The sequence below is a fragment of the Peromyscus californicus genome, unplaced genomic scaffold, assembly GCF_007827085.1.
Source record: "Peromyscus californicus insignis strain IS unplaced genomic scaffold, ASM782708v3 Scaffold_9__1_contigs__length_137607984, whole genome shotgun sequence".
Classification (NCBI taxonomy): Eukaryota; Metazoa; Chordata; class Mammalia; order Rodentia; family Cricetidae; genus Peromyscus; species Peromyscus californicus.
This window is the reverse complement of record NW_026294617.1, coordinates 114,871,824-114,889,793: the sequence shown is the minus strand read 5'-3', so window position 1 is coordinate 114,889,793 and position 17,970 is coordinate 114,871,824. Positions and strand designations below refer to the sequence as shown.

Below are 17,970 nucleotides of genomic sequence, written 5' to 3'. Positions count from 1 at the left end.
GGTCTTGCTTCAATCGGGATCCAGGCAACGTGACTCCACCTGTTACCACACTGCACTGCCACATGATGTGCTTAAAGACCAAGTGAAGGACCTGTCGCTAGGAGAAAGGTCCTAGGTGTAGAGCCATGGTCCAGAGTGTTCTTATCCCTGTAGATTTAGGGAGTGGTGACTGAGGGCCAGATCGAATGCTAGCTAACATCATAGGCTATCTCTAAGGAGACATAGTTATGTGGTAAACTGTCTCCAGGAGAAAGAAACATGGAAACTGAGGTTCAAGGATAAGAAAAGGGCTTTGTTTTTCTTACTGTCTTCTTTCAGCCACATATATGTATTACTTTTTCTAAACCACAAATATCAATTAAAAACACAAGCACATGAAAAGATCAATCTGAATCCTCTTGGGACTTTCCCAGCTCCTCAGATATTCGTCAACATGAAACAGTGTTTGATTTGATGGGCCAATGCTCCCTTTGAAACACCAGGGTTCTTCATGCCCAACTTCATTTTTCTCATGACCATGGACTGTAGGGCAGCTTGGTTTCTCCCAGTGAAACTGTCCTGCGTTTGGGAAAGAGTGACGGGGGACAGAAGAAAGGGAAACTGGCCAGTGTGCCTATGGCTGTTCTATTGTTTTTACTTCTTTTTCCATTGTCACGTTTGTGTGTATGTACGCATGCCTGCATGTGTGTGGACACAGGGTTATGTTGGGGAGGCCTCCTTGATGTTGGGAGTCATTCTCCCTAGCTCTCCCACCTTACTTACCCGTTGAGGCAGCGGCTCTCAATCAAACCCAGAGCTTGTGGGTATGGCTAGTCTTGTGAGCAAACTTGCTCTGGAGATCCCCTCTCCCTGTCTTCCCAGGCCATAATTACAGACAAACTCTGGTCCTCGTGCTTGTGCGGCAAGTACTTAACCACGGGGCCATCTCTTGGGCCTCTGTTATGGCTATTTTAGCTTGAGCTTTCTAAACAACACTATGAGTTTGCTGGCTTACAACGGGTGGTTTGGCAAAGAGTAATCGTCTGCTTCACAGCTTTGAGGGCTAGAAGTTCAAAACTGAGGCTGGCTCCTTCCTGGTCACACAGCACTCTCCTTCCCATATGAAAATCTCTCCTTCCCGTATGGAAATCTCTCCTCCAGCTCTCCTTTTTACAGGAGGATTCCAGCCACACTGGACTGAGCACATCTGACTTGCCTCATTTTCACTTCTCTCCCAATAGGGTCACATTCTTAAGAACTGGAGGTTAGGATGATGTGGGAGCTGTCAGAACATAACCAGCCTCTATTACACTGCTAAGGACCACTTCCATCCCTCACACTCATCTAGGGGCTTCCTTTTCTTCATGCTGGGACTGAGAGCTGGGTCTCTGGCATCCTTAAAATGGAAAAGATTGCTAGTTAATCTCTGAGAGGAAACTCCAGAGAAGGGTTGCTCGTGGCTCATCCTGAAAGAAAGTGTTCTTCTGTTCTTCCTAGGTGGTATCATGGCAACCTCACACGCCATGCAGCTGAGGCTCTTCTTCTCTCCAATGGACGTGATGGGAGCTACCTGCTAAGAGACAGCAATGAGCAGGCTGGACTCTATTCTCTCTCGGTGAGGTAGGTGCTTAAGGACTTGTAGAGTTCAGTCCCATCTGTCACTTGTTTACTTTACAGCACTCACACTGCCAGAGGGCAAACACTCCCTGATTCCTGTTGAGTCACCAGATTAAAGGATTTCAAACTCTGAATAGTAAGAACTTAAAGAAATCTTCCCAGGGCTGGAGAGATGACTCAATGATTGAGCACTGGACTCTTGAAAAGGACTCAAGTTTAGTTCCTAGCATCCATGCCAGGCAGTTCACAATGGCCTGTAACTCAAGCTTCCAGGAGATCTCATAGATCTACATGGGCACTTGCACGTACAGGAATACACACACACACACACACACACACACACACACACACACACACACTCCTTCCTTGTTCCATTCACTAGCAGGAAAACTTGGGAATTATTTCATCTCAGCCTGTCACTGGACACATGAAGACCCTGAAACTCAAAGTGGTGGGCCGTCTGACTTGACTCAATCAGCAGTGAAAACAACATTGCCGTCTGAGTTCCCGGACTGGGCTCCTTTTTGCTATTCCTCTCTTGCCTGGAAAAGCCAGAATGATTTGTAACCATGAGTTTTCATAGTCACAGACTCAAGTAGACAATGTGAAACTTCACATTTTTTCTATGGATTTCATTTCCCCAAGTGGTGAGTTAATCTAGTTCCTCTGAGTTAGTGCACCTGGCTTGCAGTCTTCAGCCCCGCCCTGGTACTCTGGCTTCTTTTCTTGGGTTCTGATAGCTTTTCTTGAACATGCACGCAAAGGGTCTACAGGTTTTCCTGGCCACTAACAACGGCCATTGTATGACTGTGGCAGCACCTCCACAAATCCCAGAACCCTGGGAGGAAGTCACGAGTTCCTTCACAGCGAAGCCCCTCAAGCCAGGATGGTCCTCCGCTTCTCCCCTCCCTGGGGGACCCTGGCTTCCCTGAACTCTCTGGATGGCAGTAGCTGTACCCCTGCTGCTGTTTGGATCTCCTTTCCATCCACTGAAGCCATTTTGGTTTATTTGGTTTGGGGTTTTGTTTTTGAATCCCCTTATCTCTCTGTCTCCCTCTCTTCCTCCCCTCTCTCTGAGTGGGAATGAAACTGGATCAGAAAACAAAAAAGTATTTCCCAGGCTGCAGAGACAGTTTAGTTGATAAAGTGCATTCCTTGAAAGCATGAGAACCTGAGTGTGGGCCCCAAAACCGAAAAAGAAAGGACGGAAGGAATGGAGAGAGGGACGAGTCAGGAAGTCAGGTATGGCAGTGTACATTATCAATCTCATTGCTGTGGAAACAGACACTGCTTACTGGTTAGCCACCCTATTCTACTTTGTGAGTTCTAGGCCAGAGGTGGATGGTGTCTGGAGCAATAACCAAGGCTGGCCTCCGGCCTCCATATACACATACACAGACATATACACAGACATGCACATGAACTTGCACATACAAGTATGCCTGTAGACATGTGAACATTCATGCATGCATACATATGAATTAACACACAAAAAAGCATTTCCCTAAACAACTGTTGACAGGCTTCTGTGAGCTCAAGAGCAAAGAAGTAACATTGCTTTTCCTCTCTTTAGACTTGGAAACTTCAGTGTTCGTTTTCTATGCTACATAACAAATTACCAGAAAATATAGCAGCTTAAAACAACACAAATGGATCGTGCCACTGTTCCTGTGTGTATTAAGGTCCAGGTCTAGCATGGGTGGATTCTCTATTCAAATTCTACCCGCCTGAAATAAAGATGTCAGCTGCAGCTGGGGCTCCTGTCTGGAACTCAGCATCTCGTCATCACATCGTCCTTGCCTGTTACGCTTTTCTTTAGCTTCCTTGCTGCGGTAGCACTGGGGTCCCGGTGCTCCTACTGCCACTCAAGGACCAGTGTAACTGACAGGTGCCATTTCAGATCGTGCTATGTGGCCCGCGTGGACAGTACACAGCGTGAATGTTGGCTGCCTTTCTGGCAGCCAGAGCATATCTCTCTGATGTCCTCTTCTGTGGACACAGAGAATTCAGTTTCACGGAGCTCATGTGAAGAGGTCAGGTCCACGCAGAGAATTTTTCTATTTTTAAGATGAAAGATTTAATGATCCACAAAATCTCTTCACAACTCTATCTAGATGAGTTTTTACCTGGATAATTGGAACAGAGATATGCACTCCATGGGCTTAGGTTTGGGGTATCTATGAATGCTGCCTGCCACACCTTCCGTTCCCTGGCAGTGAATCTATGTGCCTATTTAGAAGGGGAGAGGCAGAGATAGGTAGAGGATGAGGGACAATTTAGGCAGCCGGGGGCGGGGGTGTATCTACTAATATTTTGATGTTACCCTGGCAAGTTTTCTTAATAAATTTTCTAAATAACAGGACTAGATAATAATAGCTTGGTCCGTAATAGCTAAGTCTATGCAAGAAAGAGTAACTGAGTTTGACTCCCAGCACCCATGCAAAAAACTGAGCATGCTATAGTATGTGCTTATGATCCCAGAACTAGGGAGGAAGACACAGAAGTATCCCTGGGGCTCACGAGCCACAGCCAGCCTTGCTGAATCCATTAACCCCAGGTTCAGTCAGAGACCTTGCCTCAAAAAATCCAGGTAGAAAACTCGTGAGAAATGACACCTGAGGGTAACCCCTGGCTTCCACAAACATGCGCACACATGTGTTTAGGCACACATGAGAATACATGCACATTTACACAAAGAAAAAAATAAAGAATAGGGATGTCAAAACGACTAATCCAAGAGGGAATGCTGTTTCAGTGGGGAGAAGATTCTGGCTTTCTCTTATCGACAGCAAATGGAGGAGTAAGACAGGTAGACTGCATGTGAGGGTGCTGTACTGCAGGGTCTCCCCAAATATCCCAAATAAGCATGTAGGATTATTGGATCACAGATGTAATTAATGTTTTATCTGTGTGTGACTCATCTGATCATAAGCTATTCATGAATAGACTGCATGCATTTCATCTTCCTGAAAAAATAATATAAACCACTGGTTTTCATTACAAATACTTAGTAACACTTGGGGAAGGGGACGACCAGCAGAGGTGACAGAATCCATAGGCCAGTTGTTTAAAGGTACGGTTATTTTGTATTCATTTATTTGTTCATTCCCTTAATAACAGATATTTGGAATCATGCGTTCTGTACCAGCCATCTTAGTTCACAGACCTTGTTGGCAAGAAGTACAGACACATAGCACCCATAAGCTCCAAATCTTGCTAAAAGTCGAGGGCAGTAATAGCATAAAAGAAGGCAGTCTAAGTGTTTGAGTGATTGAGAAGTAAAATTGCACTCAATATGAGCCAGGATTATCATGTGATACTGGGCGAGAAAGTGTAATGTACAGGAAAACTCAATGGGTAGCGAGAAACTCAACAGCAGTGGGTTTCTACCATTGGAGACCAAGGGGAAGGTGAGAGGGATAGTTGGAGGTAAGGAGCAAAGGGGGAAGTGACTCCTAGAAGAGGAGCAGGTCTGGATGGACAGGGGTCCTGAAGCTGGCTCCCCTGACAGCAGCATCCACCGACAACCCCTTAGGACCTACATTCTGAGGGAGGGCCTACCTTCCACATGTTCAATCTTTGTCTGGGGGTTTTTACAGACCTTACAGTTGACTCGGATGCATTCTGAAGTTGGGGTGTAGATGACACAGTGGGAGAGGAGGCTAGGGAGATAGAATGGGACAAATAAAGTGAGGGGGAGAGAGAGATCTTATGTAATACTTTTCATTTAAAAAATGAATCAGAAAATGACAACCTTAGAAATGTGACATTTTATTCAGTAGACAGTCACACAGGTAAGGGAAGAGAAGGCTAGAGACACATAACTCACTGACAGAAGCAGACTTCTGACTGACTCCCAGACAAGGGGATGCCAAGGACAAACATCATTTCTCTCACTTCTGTCTTCCTGAATCCAAGCCCTTTATGGACATCAATGTTCAAGAAACCTTGTGGTCAGTCCAAGAGAAGATGGGGGAACCGTCTCATCCCTTCTGGGAGAGTGACAAGCTGAGAGTATTGTCTGCCAAAAGAAAGGAGTGATAGATAGCCTTAAACCCTCAGTGATTTTGATGGCTGTGTGTTCCGCACTCTCAACGGTTGATGGTGATGCCAGCACATTGCTCTATCTGCCTTCAAAAAGAACCATCACTTGTTAAATAACATTAAGCACTTTTTTTCTTTCAGAGCCAAAGACTCTGTCAAGCACTTTCACGTCGAATACACTGGGTATTCATTTAAATTTGGCTTCAATGAATATTCAACTTTAAAGGATTTTGTCAAGCACTTTGCAAATCAGCCTTTGATTGGAAGCGAGACAGGTAAGTCATCTTCGTCTGGTTTTTGTTGCTATAAACAAATATCTGGGATGTGTGATTGATTTAAGAAGGGTATTATAAGCCAGGTGGCAGTGGCACATGCCTTTAATCCCAGCACTTGGGAGGCAGAGCTAGGCGGATCTCTGTGAGTTCGAGGCCAGTCTGGTCTACAGAGCAAGATCCAGGACAGGCACCAAAACTACATAGAGAAAGCCTGTCTCGAAAAACACACAAAAAAGAAGGGTATTATAGTTCATATCACTGCATGAGAATTTACTTGGAACCTGGTGACTTCTGCTGGGCCTAAGAACATTGCATAGTGAGAGACAGGGATAAATACATCAAAGACCAAGCCCTCCCCACAGCCCAAGCTTGCCTGGAACTTGTAGTCCTTCTGCATCAGCATCACCAGGGCTGGAATTATAGACATGTACTGACACGCCAAGCTCAAGCCAACATCTATGTAACAAACCCATTCTTGGTACAACCCATTAGCCCCTTAATCCATTAACAATATAATAGACTGATATTTCATGATTGAGATTAAGCCCAAATCACCTCTAAAAATTTGATCTGGTCCTCCTGTTTAAATATCATAATAGAAATTAAATCTAACAGTAGTTTTGAAGAAGACAACTTATATTCAAACCATAGTATAAACTACGGACTTGACCTTTGAAGTACTGTTCCAGGAAGAAGAATAAACTGAAGTCGATTTCAACCAATTTCATACTTGTTACTCTTTAATCTTATGCCTGTGATAGGAAATTGCTATGTTTAGGAACAACTTTTATATTGTTGTGCCATATGGTACATTAAAAAATATGTATATGAAGAGGACTAGAGATATGGCTCAGCAGTTAAGAGTGCTTGCTGTTCTTGTGGAAGACCTGGGTTGGTTCCAAGAACCCACATCAGACAGCTCACAACGGTCAGTAGCTTCAGTTCCAGGGGATCCAATACTCTCTCTGAGCCACATGGACATGTGCATGCATGTGGTGCTCATATAAACAAGTGCACACACATATACATAAATAAAAATAAATAAATATTTTTAAAATGTAAATGTTAGGATTTCAGCACATTCTTCGTGAAAACAAGGTACATTCTACAAAGTACATATCTTCTTAAAATGCATTAATAAATTGTTCATAGTATATTAAAAGCTCACACAGGCAGGAAGATCTGCATGAGTTTGAAGCCAGTCTGGTCCACATAGTTAGTTCCAGGCCAGTCAGAGCCATATAGTGACACCTTATCTAGGCAAAATCTCTTTAGAATGTTCTATTTTATAATATATACAGTAAAGAAAACATAAGCCAGGAAAGTTTTTTTTGTTTCTTATCATTTTAGGCATGGACACTGATAGGAAAGTGTGCCTGTGACATGAAACTGATATGTTTAGAAACAATTTTTTTTTGCATGTAGGTGAGACCCAGAGAACTTAATTTGAAGCATTTTGAAAGATAAATTTCACATGAAATGCCCACAGTGACCAAACAATATTGAAAATGTTGGTTAGAAAGCATTTTTTTTATGAGCAATAAAGGCCCATATCTGTTACCTGGGTTTCTTAAAGTTTTAGGACTGTACTTTCATATGACTTGGAAGGATTCAAAATTTCCCATTTCAGTGTGACAGTTAGATAAACTGGAGAATCAAATATATATAGTCAGCCAGTATTCCATTGATGTAACAAATACTAATACCTGAGCTAAATGGCCGTGTACGTAGGGAAAATTTATTTTGTCTGATGGCTGCAGAGGTTTTAGTCCATGATGCCTTAACCCATTGTCACCATGATGGGAACACACAGCAGAGAGAGCCACTCAGCTCATAACCAGGAAGCAAGTGGCTGAGTCCCACTGACCTAACACCACCAATGATCTAACTTTTTCACACTGGTTCCACCTTCTAGGCCAAGCAGGAGGCCAGGCTTTTAGTATATGGGCCTTTGAAGGGCATTCTCTATCCACACTCAAGCACACATTATGCTGGCACTTGAATTATCTAATCTATAAAGTAAGTAAGTAAAAGATCGCCTCCAAATTTATGGTTTAGAATTCCAGCTTTATTTAACTCTAAATGATGAAAAATCTCGGTTTATCAACAGTGGGAAAAACTGCAAGCGCCTGTAGCATGAGAACCTCAGTCACATAGCCAATCGCCATGAGTTTGTACATGTCAGTTTTCTCGGTAAACTCCTGAGTGGTCTTTCTGTTCTTCAGTGTGGAGGGAAGAGCTGCCATCATTGGTTTCTGCTTTTGCCATTTATGCCGCAGGGACAGATCCCAGTATGAATCAGTGTCTAGCATGGATGAAAGACGCACAGAAACCACAAAGCAGTTGCTTCTCTTTATACTGAAAATACCAGGTTTATGGCAGAATATTCTGAACTTGAGCCTTCAGCTTTAAATCTGTCTTTTTCCTGGTGGAAATCTTCCGGGTCAGCCCTGACAGTTCCTTCCATCTCTAACCAGCACTTGTCCTCATAAATAAATGTATGTGGGGATATTCGTGTCCATGGCTACCTTGACCTGAGCAAGCATTTCAGTTTCTCTAGTCCCTGTCCTGCAGCTTTAGTCCCTGTTTATGTTTAACCCTACACTGGATTGTATTCAATCCTTGGTCTCTAGAAATGGAGAAGAGTGTCTTAAAGCCTGGTCTTCATTTCTACTACCTCTCTTTTGTCCCTCTCTGTATTTGTTAACTTAGAATTTGGGCTTTTTCATCTGAAGTGTAGGTGTGTGAGGAAATGAATACCTGACGTAATGGATATTTATGAGGAATCCTGTAGCCGTCAAAACCATAATCATTGTCTGCCCACATTCTCCCCAAGCAAAGTCAGTTTTGTCATGTAAACTTCTAGACACTGTTTAAATCTCTTTGTGGTTCTCTGTGCTCGTTACTGGACTTCCTCAAAATTAGGGAAAGGTGCACATCGTCCTGCCTTCGGGCAGATCAAGGCAGGCAAAGAGCAAGGTGAATGTAGGGTGTTTGGACTGACTCTTTCCCAGCACAGTAGGTTCACCTTCACACTGCGTTTGGAGCAATATACAGCCTCCCTATAAATACATTATTCTGACAAGAGGAATCTCATGGCCAAGTGTAGTGGTACTTGTAATTCTAGCACTTGAGAGGCTAAGGCAAGAGGATCACAAGTTCAAGGTGAGCCTGGGCTACACGGCAAGGTAGAGGGTAGCCTGAATTGCAAAACAAGACCCTGGCTCTAAAGTGGGGTGTGTGTGTGTATGATTCATGTGTTGGGATTTACAATTAGAGTTTATAGCGTGGTTTCTCCAAAGTTAGAATTTTCTGGGCATTATTACTATGGCTCACGTTTTACCCATTCTAGGAAACTAAGATCGTTATCCTGTCCACTGGCTGTCCTCTCTTCTGTCCACTGTCTGATAAACAGTTTGCTGCCCTTGGAGCTTGATTCAGCTGATGGATGAGAACACTGAGTTAGAATACATTCATTCTCCTTGCTTATCTGTCCCCACCAGATGAAGGCAAAGCCACCAAGGCTTGTCCAAGGGACAAAACTCATGACACTTGAGAGTTCTAATCTGCCCTCAGTGGGAGGAACAGGCTTCCGGGGAACAAGATCGTGTGCTGAAGTCATGATGACTGTTAAGCCTGGAAAGGCTGCGAAAGTCACAGAGTCACCACTGTGGCCATGACTGGTGGTGAATGGAAAGCAGGATGCCACCTTCTAAAAATAGCCCTTTTCCTCTTGTTCATTTATGTATTGGCTTCTGTTGGGCACGGATGGTGGTACACACCTAAAATCCCAAGTTCCAAATCTGCATGGCAAGGCCCACTCTCAAAAAATAAAGCAAAATATATATTAGCACCTGATATAAGTGATCTGGAAACTCTGAGCTAAACTTCTCAAGGTTTGAAGAGGAGCACAGAAAAACTACTTGATTGTCCATTGAACGAGGCCTTTCCAGATTTCTTTTCTCTCAGTCTTCCAAAATCAGAACTAAAATTCAGTATTTTAGGTCACTGCTATTATTTAGTCCCAGGCCCAGCTTTGCCCTGCAGGGCCTAAGAGCATGCATTTATAGTTTGAAGTCTATTTTATTAGATATTAGGATAGCTACACCAGCTTGCTTCTTAGGTCCATTTGACTGGAAAGCCTTTTCCCAGCCCTTTGCTCTGAGATAGTGTCTGTCTTTGAAGTTAAGGTGTGTTTCCTGTATGCAGCAGAAGGATGGATCCTGTTTTCTTATCCGTTCTGTTAGTCTGTGTCTTTTTAAAGGTGAGTTGAGACCATTGATATTAATAGATATTAATGACCAGTGATTGTTAATTCCTGTTATTTTTTGTGGTAGTGTTGCATTTTCCTTCTTTGATATTTGGTGATGTGGATTATCTATTGCCTGAGTTTTCTTGGGTGTGTTTAGCTTCTTTAGGTTGGATTTTACCTTCTAGTGCTTTCTGTAGGGCTGAATTTGTGGATAGGTATTGTTTAAATCTGGTTTTATCATGGAATATTTTGTTTACTCCATCTATGGTGATTGAGAGTTTTGCTGGGTATAATAGTCTTGGTTGGCATCTGTGGTCTCTTAGTGTCTGCATAACATTTGTCCAAGACATTCTAGCTTTCATAGTCTCTATTGAGAAGTCTGGTGTTATTCTGATGGGTCTACCTTTATATGTTACTTGGTCTTTTTTGCAGCTCTTAATATTTTTTCTTTGTTCTGTATGTTTAGTGTTTTGATTATTATGTGGTGAGGGGACTTTTTTTTTGGATCCAGCCTATTCAATGTTCTGTAAGCTTCTTGTATCTTCATAAGTATTTCTTTCTTTAGGTTAGGAAAGTTTTATTCTATGACTTTGTTGAATATATTTTCTGTGCCTTTGAGTTGGTATTCTTCTCCTTCTTCTATCCCTATTATTCTTAGGTTTGATCTTTTCATGGTGTCCCAAATTTCTTGGACATTTTGTGTTATGACTTTTTTGTCTTTAGTGTTTTGACTGATGAATCTGTTTTCTCTATTGTGTCTTTGGTGTCAGAGATTCTCTGTTCCATCTCTTGCATTCGGTTGGTTATGTTTGCGTCTGTAGTTCCTGTTCATTCAGTCGGGATTTCTATTTCCAGCATTCCCTCAGTTTGTATTTTCTTTATTGTCTCAATTTCAATTTTCAGATCTTGAATTGTTTCCTTCATCTGTTTATTTACTTTTTCTTGGCTTTCTTTTATTTCTTCCAATTTTTTGTTTGTTTTTTCTTTCATTTCTTTAAGGGAATTTTTTATTTCCTCTTTAAGGGAGTTTTTCATTTCCTCTTTAAGGGCCTCTATCATCTTCTTGAAGTCATTTTTAGGATTGATTTCTTCTGCTTCTTCTGCCTTGGTATGTTCAGGTCTTGCAGGTGTAGAATCGCTAGGTTCTCATGTTGTCATATAGGTCTTCATGTTGTTGCCTGTATTTCGCACTGGTGCCTACTCATCTCTTCCTCTGCTCGGTGTAGGAGGTGTCTGTGTCTGAAGATGCCTCTCTTGTTCTAATTGTTAGTCTTGGTCCACTAGGAGTTCTTGGTTAAATCAGTGCTGTTGGGCTCTGTTTCTTCAGGAGCAGCTTAGTCCAATCAGTGTTAGTGGGTTCTGTCTCAGGGAGCAGTTGTTCCCAGTTGGTGCAGGGTGTTCTTATGGTTTCAGTGGTTGTTAGGTTCGTAAGGGTTGGGGTGTTTGTTTGTTTGTTTGTTTTTGTGGGGGAGCAGGGAAAGGTAGCTGTCTGGTCTCTGGGACTTCAATGGGTAGGACCTAGGGGCTAGAGACCTGATCTGCCAGTCCAGAGATGGGGGCTTACCTGTTCCCAGTTGGTGTAGTATAGGCTTATGATTCTGGTGATCTGGTTTGGTGGCTGGGCGGCGCCTTCTTTTGTGTTCTCAGGTCACGTTTTGCTCATTCGTTAACTCCTCAGCTGATCTTGTTTCCTCAGACTGCAGACTGTAGGATTCTGAATCCTCTCCCGAATGGATCTCAGCTGAGCAGGTTGTTTAGTAGGGTAGTCTCACCAACATCTCCAAGTTGTTGGGTTTCACAGGATCGGCAGCTGGGCCCTGGGTTGGCCTCAGACAGAGTGTTCGGATCCGTTCTGGTCGTGTCCCACCGCCAGCCACGTTCTTACCTCTATAACATCCTCAGCCTCAAGAGCGAGCATTCGTTTATAAAGAGACTTTTTGCTTGGCCTAGTGGAACAGGCCTGTAATTTTACCAAATCAGGAGACTGAGACAGCAGAATCTCAAGTTCAAGGCCAGACTGGGAAACTTAGCAAGATACGATCTCAAATTTAAAAAATAATACTAAAGTTAAAAAGGGGTAGGGGGCATCTGGGTCTATAGTTCAGAGGTTCAGTGCTTGCTGAATATGCACAATGCCCTAGAGGGAGGTGACACTGGTGGGAATACTGCTACCTCTGAGGGCAACAGGATGAGCCAAATAAAACAACACAAACCTCACATTTGTGCTCTTACAGTGGTAAACAGCTTCAGTAGATGATACCTGAATACTCGGTTGCAGGTCACAAGAAAACCTGTCTTAAAGACCTGTGAAGGTGTTGGTCCAAAGAGACACATTTTAAGTGCCTATTTTCTTCTTTATCTGTAGCTAGAGTTTTCCTGCCTGGCCCACAGTCAGGGCAAATCTCTCTCACCTGCTAGTCCCACAGCCGCTCAGACCTGACCAAGTAAACACAGAGACTTATATTGGTTACAAACTGTATGGCCATGGCAGGCTTCTTGCTAACTGTTCTTACAGCTTAAATTAATCCATTTCCATTAATCTATACCTTGCCACATGGCTTGTGGCTTACCGGCATCTTCACATGCTGTTTGTCATCGTGGCGGCTGGCAGTGTCTCTCTGACTCAGCCTTCCACTTCCCAGCTTTATTCTCCTCCTTGTCCCGCCTACACTTCCTGCTTAGCCAATGGCCAATCAGTGTTTTATTTATTGACTAATTAGCAACACATTTGCCATACAGAACATCCCATAGCACTTCCCCCCCCCCTTTTTTTTTTCAAAAAGGAAGGTTTTAACCTTAACAAAGTAAAATTACATATAATTTGGGAATTTGGGCGTAGCTTCTCTTACTACTTCCTGCTGGAGGGGGGCGCTGTATCTTATGAGGAAACAAAGAAAATTTTAGGGTTATGGAATAGTCCATGAGACTGTATCGTCTGAGCCAGATGCCTTCAAACCGTTCTGGATGTTGGATCATCTGGGCCATGGTGTCATCAGAGACCTTTCAGGGGGTCTTGGCTGGTCAAACCTGATGTATCTTAATCTGGAACAAATCCATAGCCTCTGGCTTTCTGTGGGAACAAAAGAGACTCTTTTCCAAAGCAACATATTCTTATATCCAAATTTTGAAGTCAAGATATCTTTAAAATATACATATTGCTTTAACTCAACATCTTTTACAATCAAATGTTTTTCTGCAGTTAAAAATCCCAAAGACAACACAATCCAGATTCTCTGTGTAATATTCATCTTTACGTGGCTTATTTTTTATATTAATTTTACTGTCTCTTTAAAGACTTTATTTTTTAAAACTATGTATTTGTTTATATAACTGTATATATCACCATATATCACCTTTTTTGTCTCTTTCAAGCCTACATATATATATATATATATATTTTACACACATTGTAAACTATTACATCTAAATCTGTCTTATTGTGAATCTATTGCTTTAAACTGCAGCAGCTGTGGCTGCTGGCTCCGCCCACCTCAGCTTCCCAACATGGTAGTGGTAGTTTACCACCAGCTCTGGGAGCTATCGTGGGTCTATGCTTTTATCCAAGCAGCATGTAGCCCAGAAACCTCTTTTTTTGTTTTGTACTAGTAAAGGCTAAATCCACCATGCAGCTTAATGTGCCACTTGCAGAGGCCTCATTCCCGCCATACTGCAGGTCGAGCACACACACTAGGAACCCACTAGTAGTTCAAACCGGCAGCTGCTGCTCATTTGAGAGAGACAATTAGGAACTGTTTTTAGCTCCATTTTAGAATCTTTTTTCTCAGTTTTTAGGTGGAAACTCTTGCCACCACGTTGGACGCCATTTGTAGCTAGAGTTTTCCTGCCTGGCCCACAGTCAGGGCAAATCTCTCTCACCTGCTAGTCCCACAGCCTCTCAGACCCGACCAAGTAAACACAGAGACTTATATTGGTTACAAACTGTATGGCCATGGCAGGCTTCTTGCTAACTGTTCTTACAGCTTAAATTAATCCATTTCCATTAATCTATACCTTGCCACATGGCTTGTGGCTTACCGGCATCTTCACATGCTGTTTGTCATCGTGGCGGCTGGCAGTGTCTCTCTGACTCAGCCTTCCACTTCCCAGCTTTATTCTCCTCCTTGTCCCGCCCACACTTCCTGCCTAGCCAATGGCCAATCAGTGTTTTATTGACTAATCAGCAACACATTTGCCATACAGAACATCCCACAGCATTTATCCCTGTTCTCTATTCCTTAAGCACTTAGAATTTGTGCTTTTTAATTTGAAGAACTCGGGCTTCCTAAATCACACCTAATGTCCTGCCAGCTGTGTGGCCTCTAGAATTCTAACTTCCTGGCATCTCCATTAGCATTTATATTCATTCAAGTTCTTTGTGTCAACATCCACCAACACTCTAAAGACGTTTCTAATCCTCAAAACCTTATCATTCCTGAGTCCACGATAGAGCTCTGCAATGGACTCACTAGCTTCTCCTCCAACATATTTGATAGCTGTACAATTTTTGTTACTCACTTGTTTTAAATGATCTTATTCTGCATATTAGCATAAGCTCATGAAGAGAGGCTTGTTGTAAGTTTTGTTTCCTAATGTATCCCAGAACTTGAAAGAATAATGCCAGTCATTTTCTTAGCATGCCATGAGTGTGCATGGGGTGAGGTGGGTAGAGAGGTGGGGGGCGTGAGGGGGTGAGGGAGTGAGGGATACGTTACAGTACTCCAGCACTCCTGACAATTCTAACCAGCAAAATTTATCCAAAGCATAATACAGACTTATGCTTCTGTGTTCTGTATCTACCTGGTGGTGACTATATCCAGAATTTGCCTTTCGTTTGTCATGGATGGTTGTTTTTAATAATTCAAGATAACTTTAGTCATCGAACCCACATAGGAAAACATGCACCATGCTCCACGTCAGGTCCCTGTTTGTGACTTCCCCAATCGGTGCAGTGTAGGAGACCCTGTATGGTTCTTTCCCAAATGTCACATTTCCACTTCTGTCTTTTGCTTTGATGTGGGAATGCCCAGGCTTTTGGTAGAAGTTACAGTTCTTATTATTCATCTGTGGTACCAGGTGTCTCCCCCAGGCAGTGCTTGAAGTGTAATGAATATAAGAATTTAAAAATTGTGTGTGCTATCTCTGGAAGGAACTTAATGGACAACTTAGAATTTTGCCAAATCACAGCCAGATGTCACTTCCTCCATTCACTCTGGCCAGACATGACTGTTTTACAGTTAGTCAATGAAGTGTGTTTGCAAATAAAAAGGTTTGGGGGGGTGTGAACCCACACTGTGGACTGTTTACAGGTTCCAGGTATTCGGCTCAGGGGTTTTCACACATATCAAATTATTTAATCTTCCCAGCTTCCTACAGAACACATGTAGTGACCTCATTTTCAGATGAGGAAATAAAAAACAGAGGTTTTCAGTTACTTACGTGCATCTGACCCTGACCCTCAGAGCTGACATTGGAGTTCAAGCTGGGCATTGTGAGGAACCGGTACTTTCCAGACTTGCTCCATGATGGAGACCTATTGTTCTAAAGAAGGTGGATCGGCTTCTGCCTTCCGTGTTGTAGCTATTTGCACCGTATTTAGGTGAAATGCCATTTGAGAGATGTTTGAGTAGTTTTTTTTAATCACATTTACTTTACTTTTTATTTATTTATTTTCAATGCACACGTGGAAGTCAGGGGAGAACTTTCTGGAGTCAGTTCTCTCTTCCCACCATGTGGGACCCACTATGAAACTCAGGTCATCAGGGTTGGCAGCAAGCACCTTACTCACTGAGCCCTCTCACCGGCCATCTCATTCAAACCTGCACTAGAGAATAGAATATTAAAGCATTAAAAAAAAAGCTGCCCAGAAAGCATCCTAAAATAGTAGGCCTGACTGTACGTCTTTTGAGAAAGGACATCAAGCTTCCTGAGTAACTAAGTGAGGCAAACACAAACGGAAAGATGAGTGAAGGTGCTCTGGAGAGGGAAATGGGAAGCAAGAATGAAAGGAGGCTGGGAACAAAGTCCTTCAAGGAAATGTCATAGTTACGGAGAGCAGGACATGCATCCGTTACAAAGCTTCTCATCATCTTCCTCCCACGTTGGGGCCCGTGTGTTCTAATTGCTTTCCAGGCAGTTAGAAATGGAAGGTGTCTTGGGACCATTTTATTTCTCCTTTACAAATGAACAAACAAACCCGATGAGAAAAAGACAGCAAATATCCACATCCCCATTCCTCAAGCTGCCTCCAGACGAATCCATTTCTTCAAACCTTGATTTATACATGCCAACTCTTGCCCACAATTGAGAGCAGTTGGCACACAGCAGAGATTCCCACGGCAATGACACCTGAGGCCGGGAGTAACTGGGGCGTGATGGGCAGACCCACACACAGATTGTCCATAAGCCATTTGACAACCCCGTGTCCTCAGGCACATTATACCCCCTCTTGGAGCTTTGACCTTGGTTTCATCATCAACTAAAACTGCCAGTTCATACTTTGCTGCCTCCTTGTGAAGACAGAATGACTTGAGATGTAGCAGACTCTTAGAATGATTCTTGACACAAGCGTTCACCATTATGACTCATTCACTAAACCCCTTGGTGGCCATTAATTCTGTCAGATTCACGGCAAGAGCTGTGAGTTCTTTGGTCTAGCAGGAAACAATTAATGACAGATGTGTGCATCAAATGTTTGTAATGTCTTGTAGTGAGGTAGCCGTTCCAGCTTTGACCTGGAAGTACCACCCGCTTTGAGGCTTTGGTAACTGTCACGCCTACAAGGCGGAGCCGAGAGAGAGCCCCCCATCCAGATCTTGGGTCTTCAGGGGTCCTCTCTCGGCTCTGCCTAGCAGGCGTGACAGTTACAGAAGCCTCAAAGGGGTTGGTACTTCCAGGTCAGAGATGGACTGGCTACCCACTACAATGTCTCCTCAGATTTTAAACCCTAGTGTACTCGTATGTGTGGCAGAATCAAGGGACCACTCCAAACTAAGTGACCTGACTTGGCTTGGACATTTGAAAAGAATCTTCTGCCCTAGCTAACTAGTCTACTGGCCTTTTCTTAGTGTGTTTCTCCCAGGGAGGCTAAACATGGGGTAGTAAAGCTGCTATAGTTGTAAATGAATGTTGGCTAAATTATGTCAAGCAAGCACTAAGGCAGATAGGAAGAAGAATTGGACTATTCATTTAAGACACCCCACCCCTAAAAAGCCACATCCCACTGGCAGGGACAGAAGAACACGTGTTGACAATTGCAAAGTTATTTTCTGAACCCTGGAGTGGTAGAAACAAAACGTGGGTGCCTATTATTTCATATATTTAATTTAATAAGTATGGATTGAGTGCCAATCACCAGGTGGACACTGCTAACCACTGATAAAAAAGAGAGGTGAGTTAGATATCATCCTTTAAAAATTATTATTTTCTGTGTGTGAGTGTTTGGCCTGCATGTATGCTTATACCACAAGTGTGCCTGATGCCCACAGAGATCAGAAGAGGTCATTAGATCCCCTGGAACTAGAGCTACAGATGATTGTGAGCCACCATGTATGTATGTTCTGGGAACTGAACTCAGGTCCTCTGCAAGAGCAATAAGTGCTCTTAGGCACTAAGTCACTGCTCTAGGCCCCTCCCAAACCATTCTTTGTCTCAAACACTTTATGGTCCATCTGGGAGACCTAACAAGCAAACTTGAATACAATAAATATGAAAATGAAAGTTTCCAAAACAATACCTGAGGCCTGAGGCCATTCCTGTCTTTTTTCTGAGTTTCATCTAGAGTTCATCTAGAATTCTATCTATAGG

At 43.0% G+C, this 17,970-nt stretch overlaps 1 protein-coding gene across 1 annotated transcript in view; it reads left to right on the top strand.

Moving 5' to 3' along the window:
- Nucleotides 1–17,970, top strand: part of Dapp1 (dual adaptor of phosphotyrosine and 3-phosphoinositides 1) — a 50,801-nt gene that overhangs the window by 13,457 nt on the left and 19,374 nt on the right. Inside the window, exons 2-3 of the mRNA XM_052731717.1 lie at nucleotides 1,477–1,599; nucleotides 5,782–5,915. Of these exons, the coding sequence (XP_052587677.1) occupies nucleotides 1,477–1,599; nucleotides 5,782–5,915 (257 nt within the window). The remainder of the gene's footprint in view (nucleotides 1–1,476; nucleotides 1,600–5,781; nucleotides 5,916–17,970) is intronic.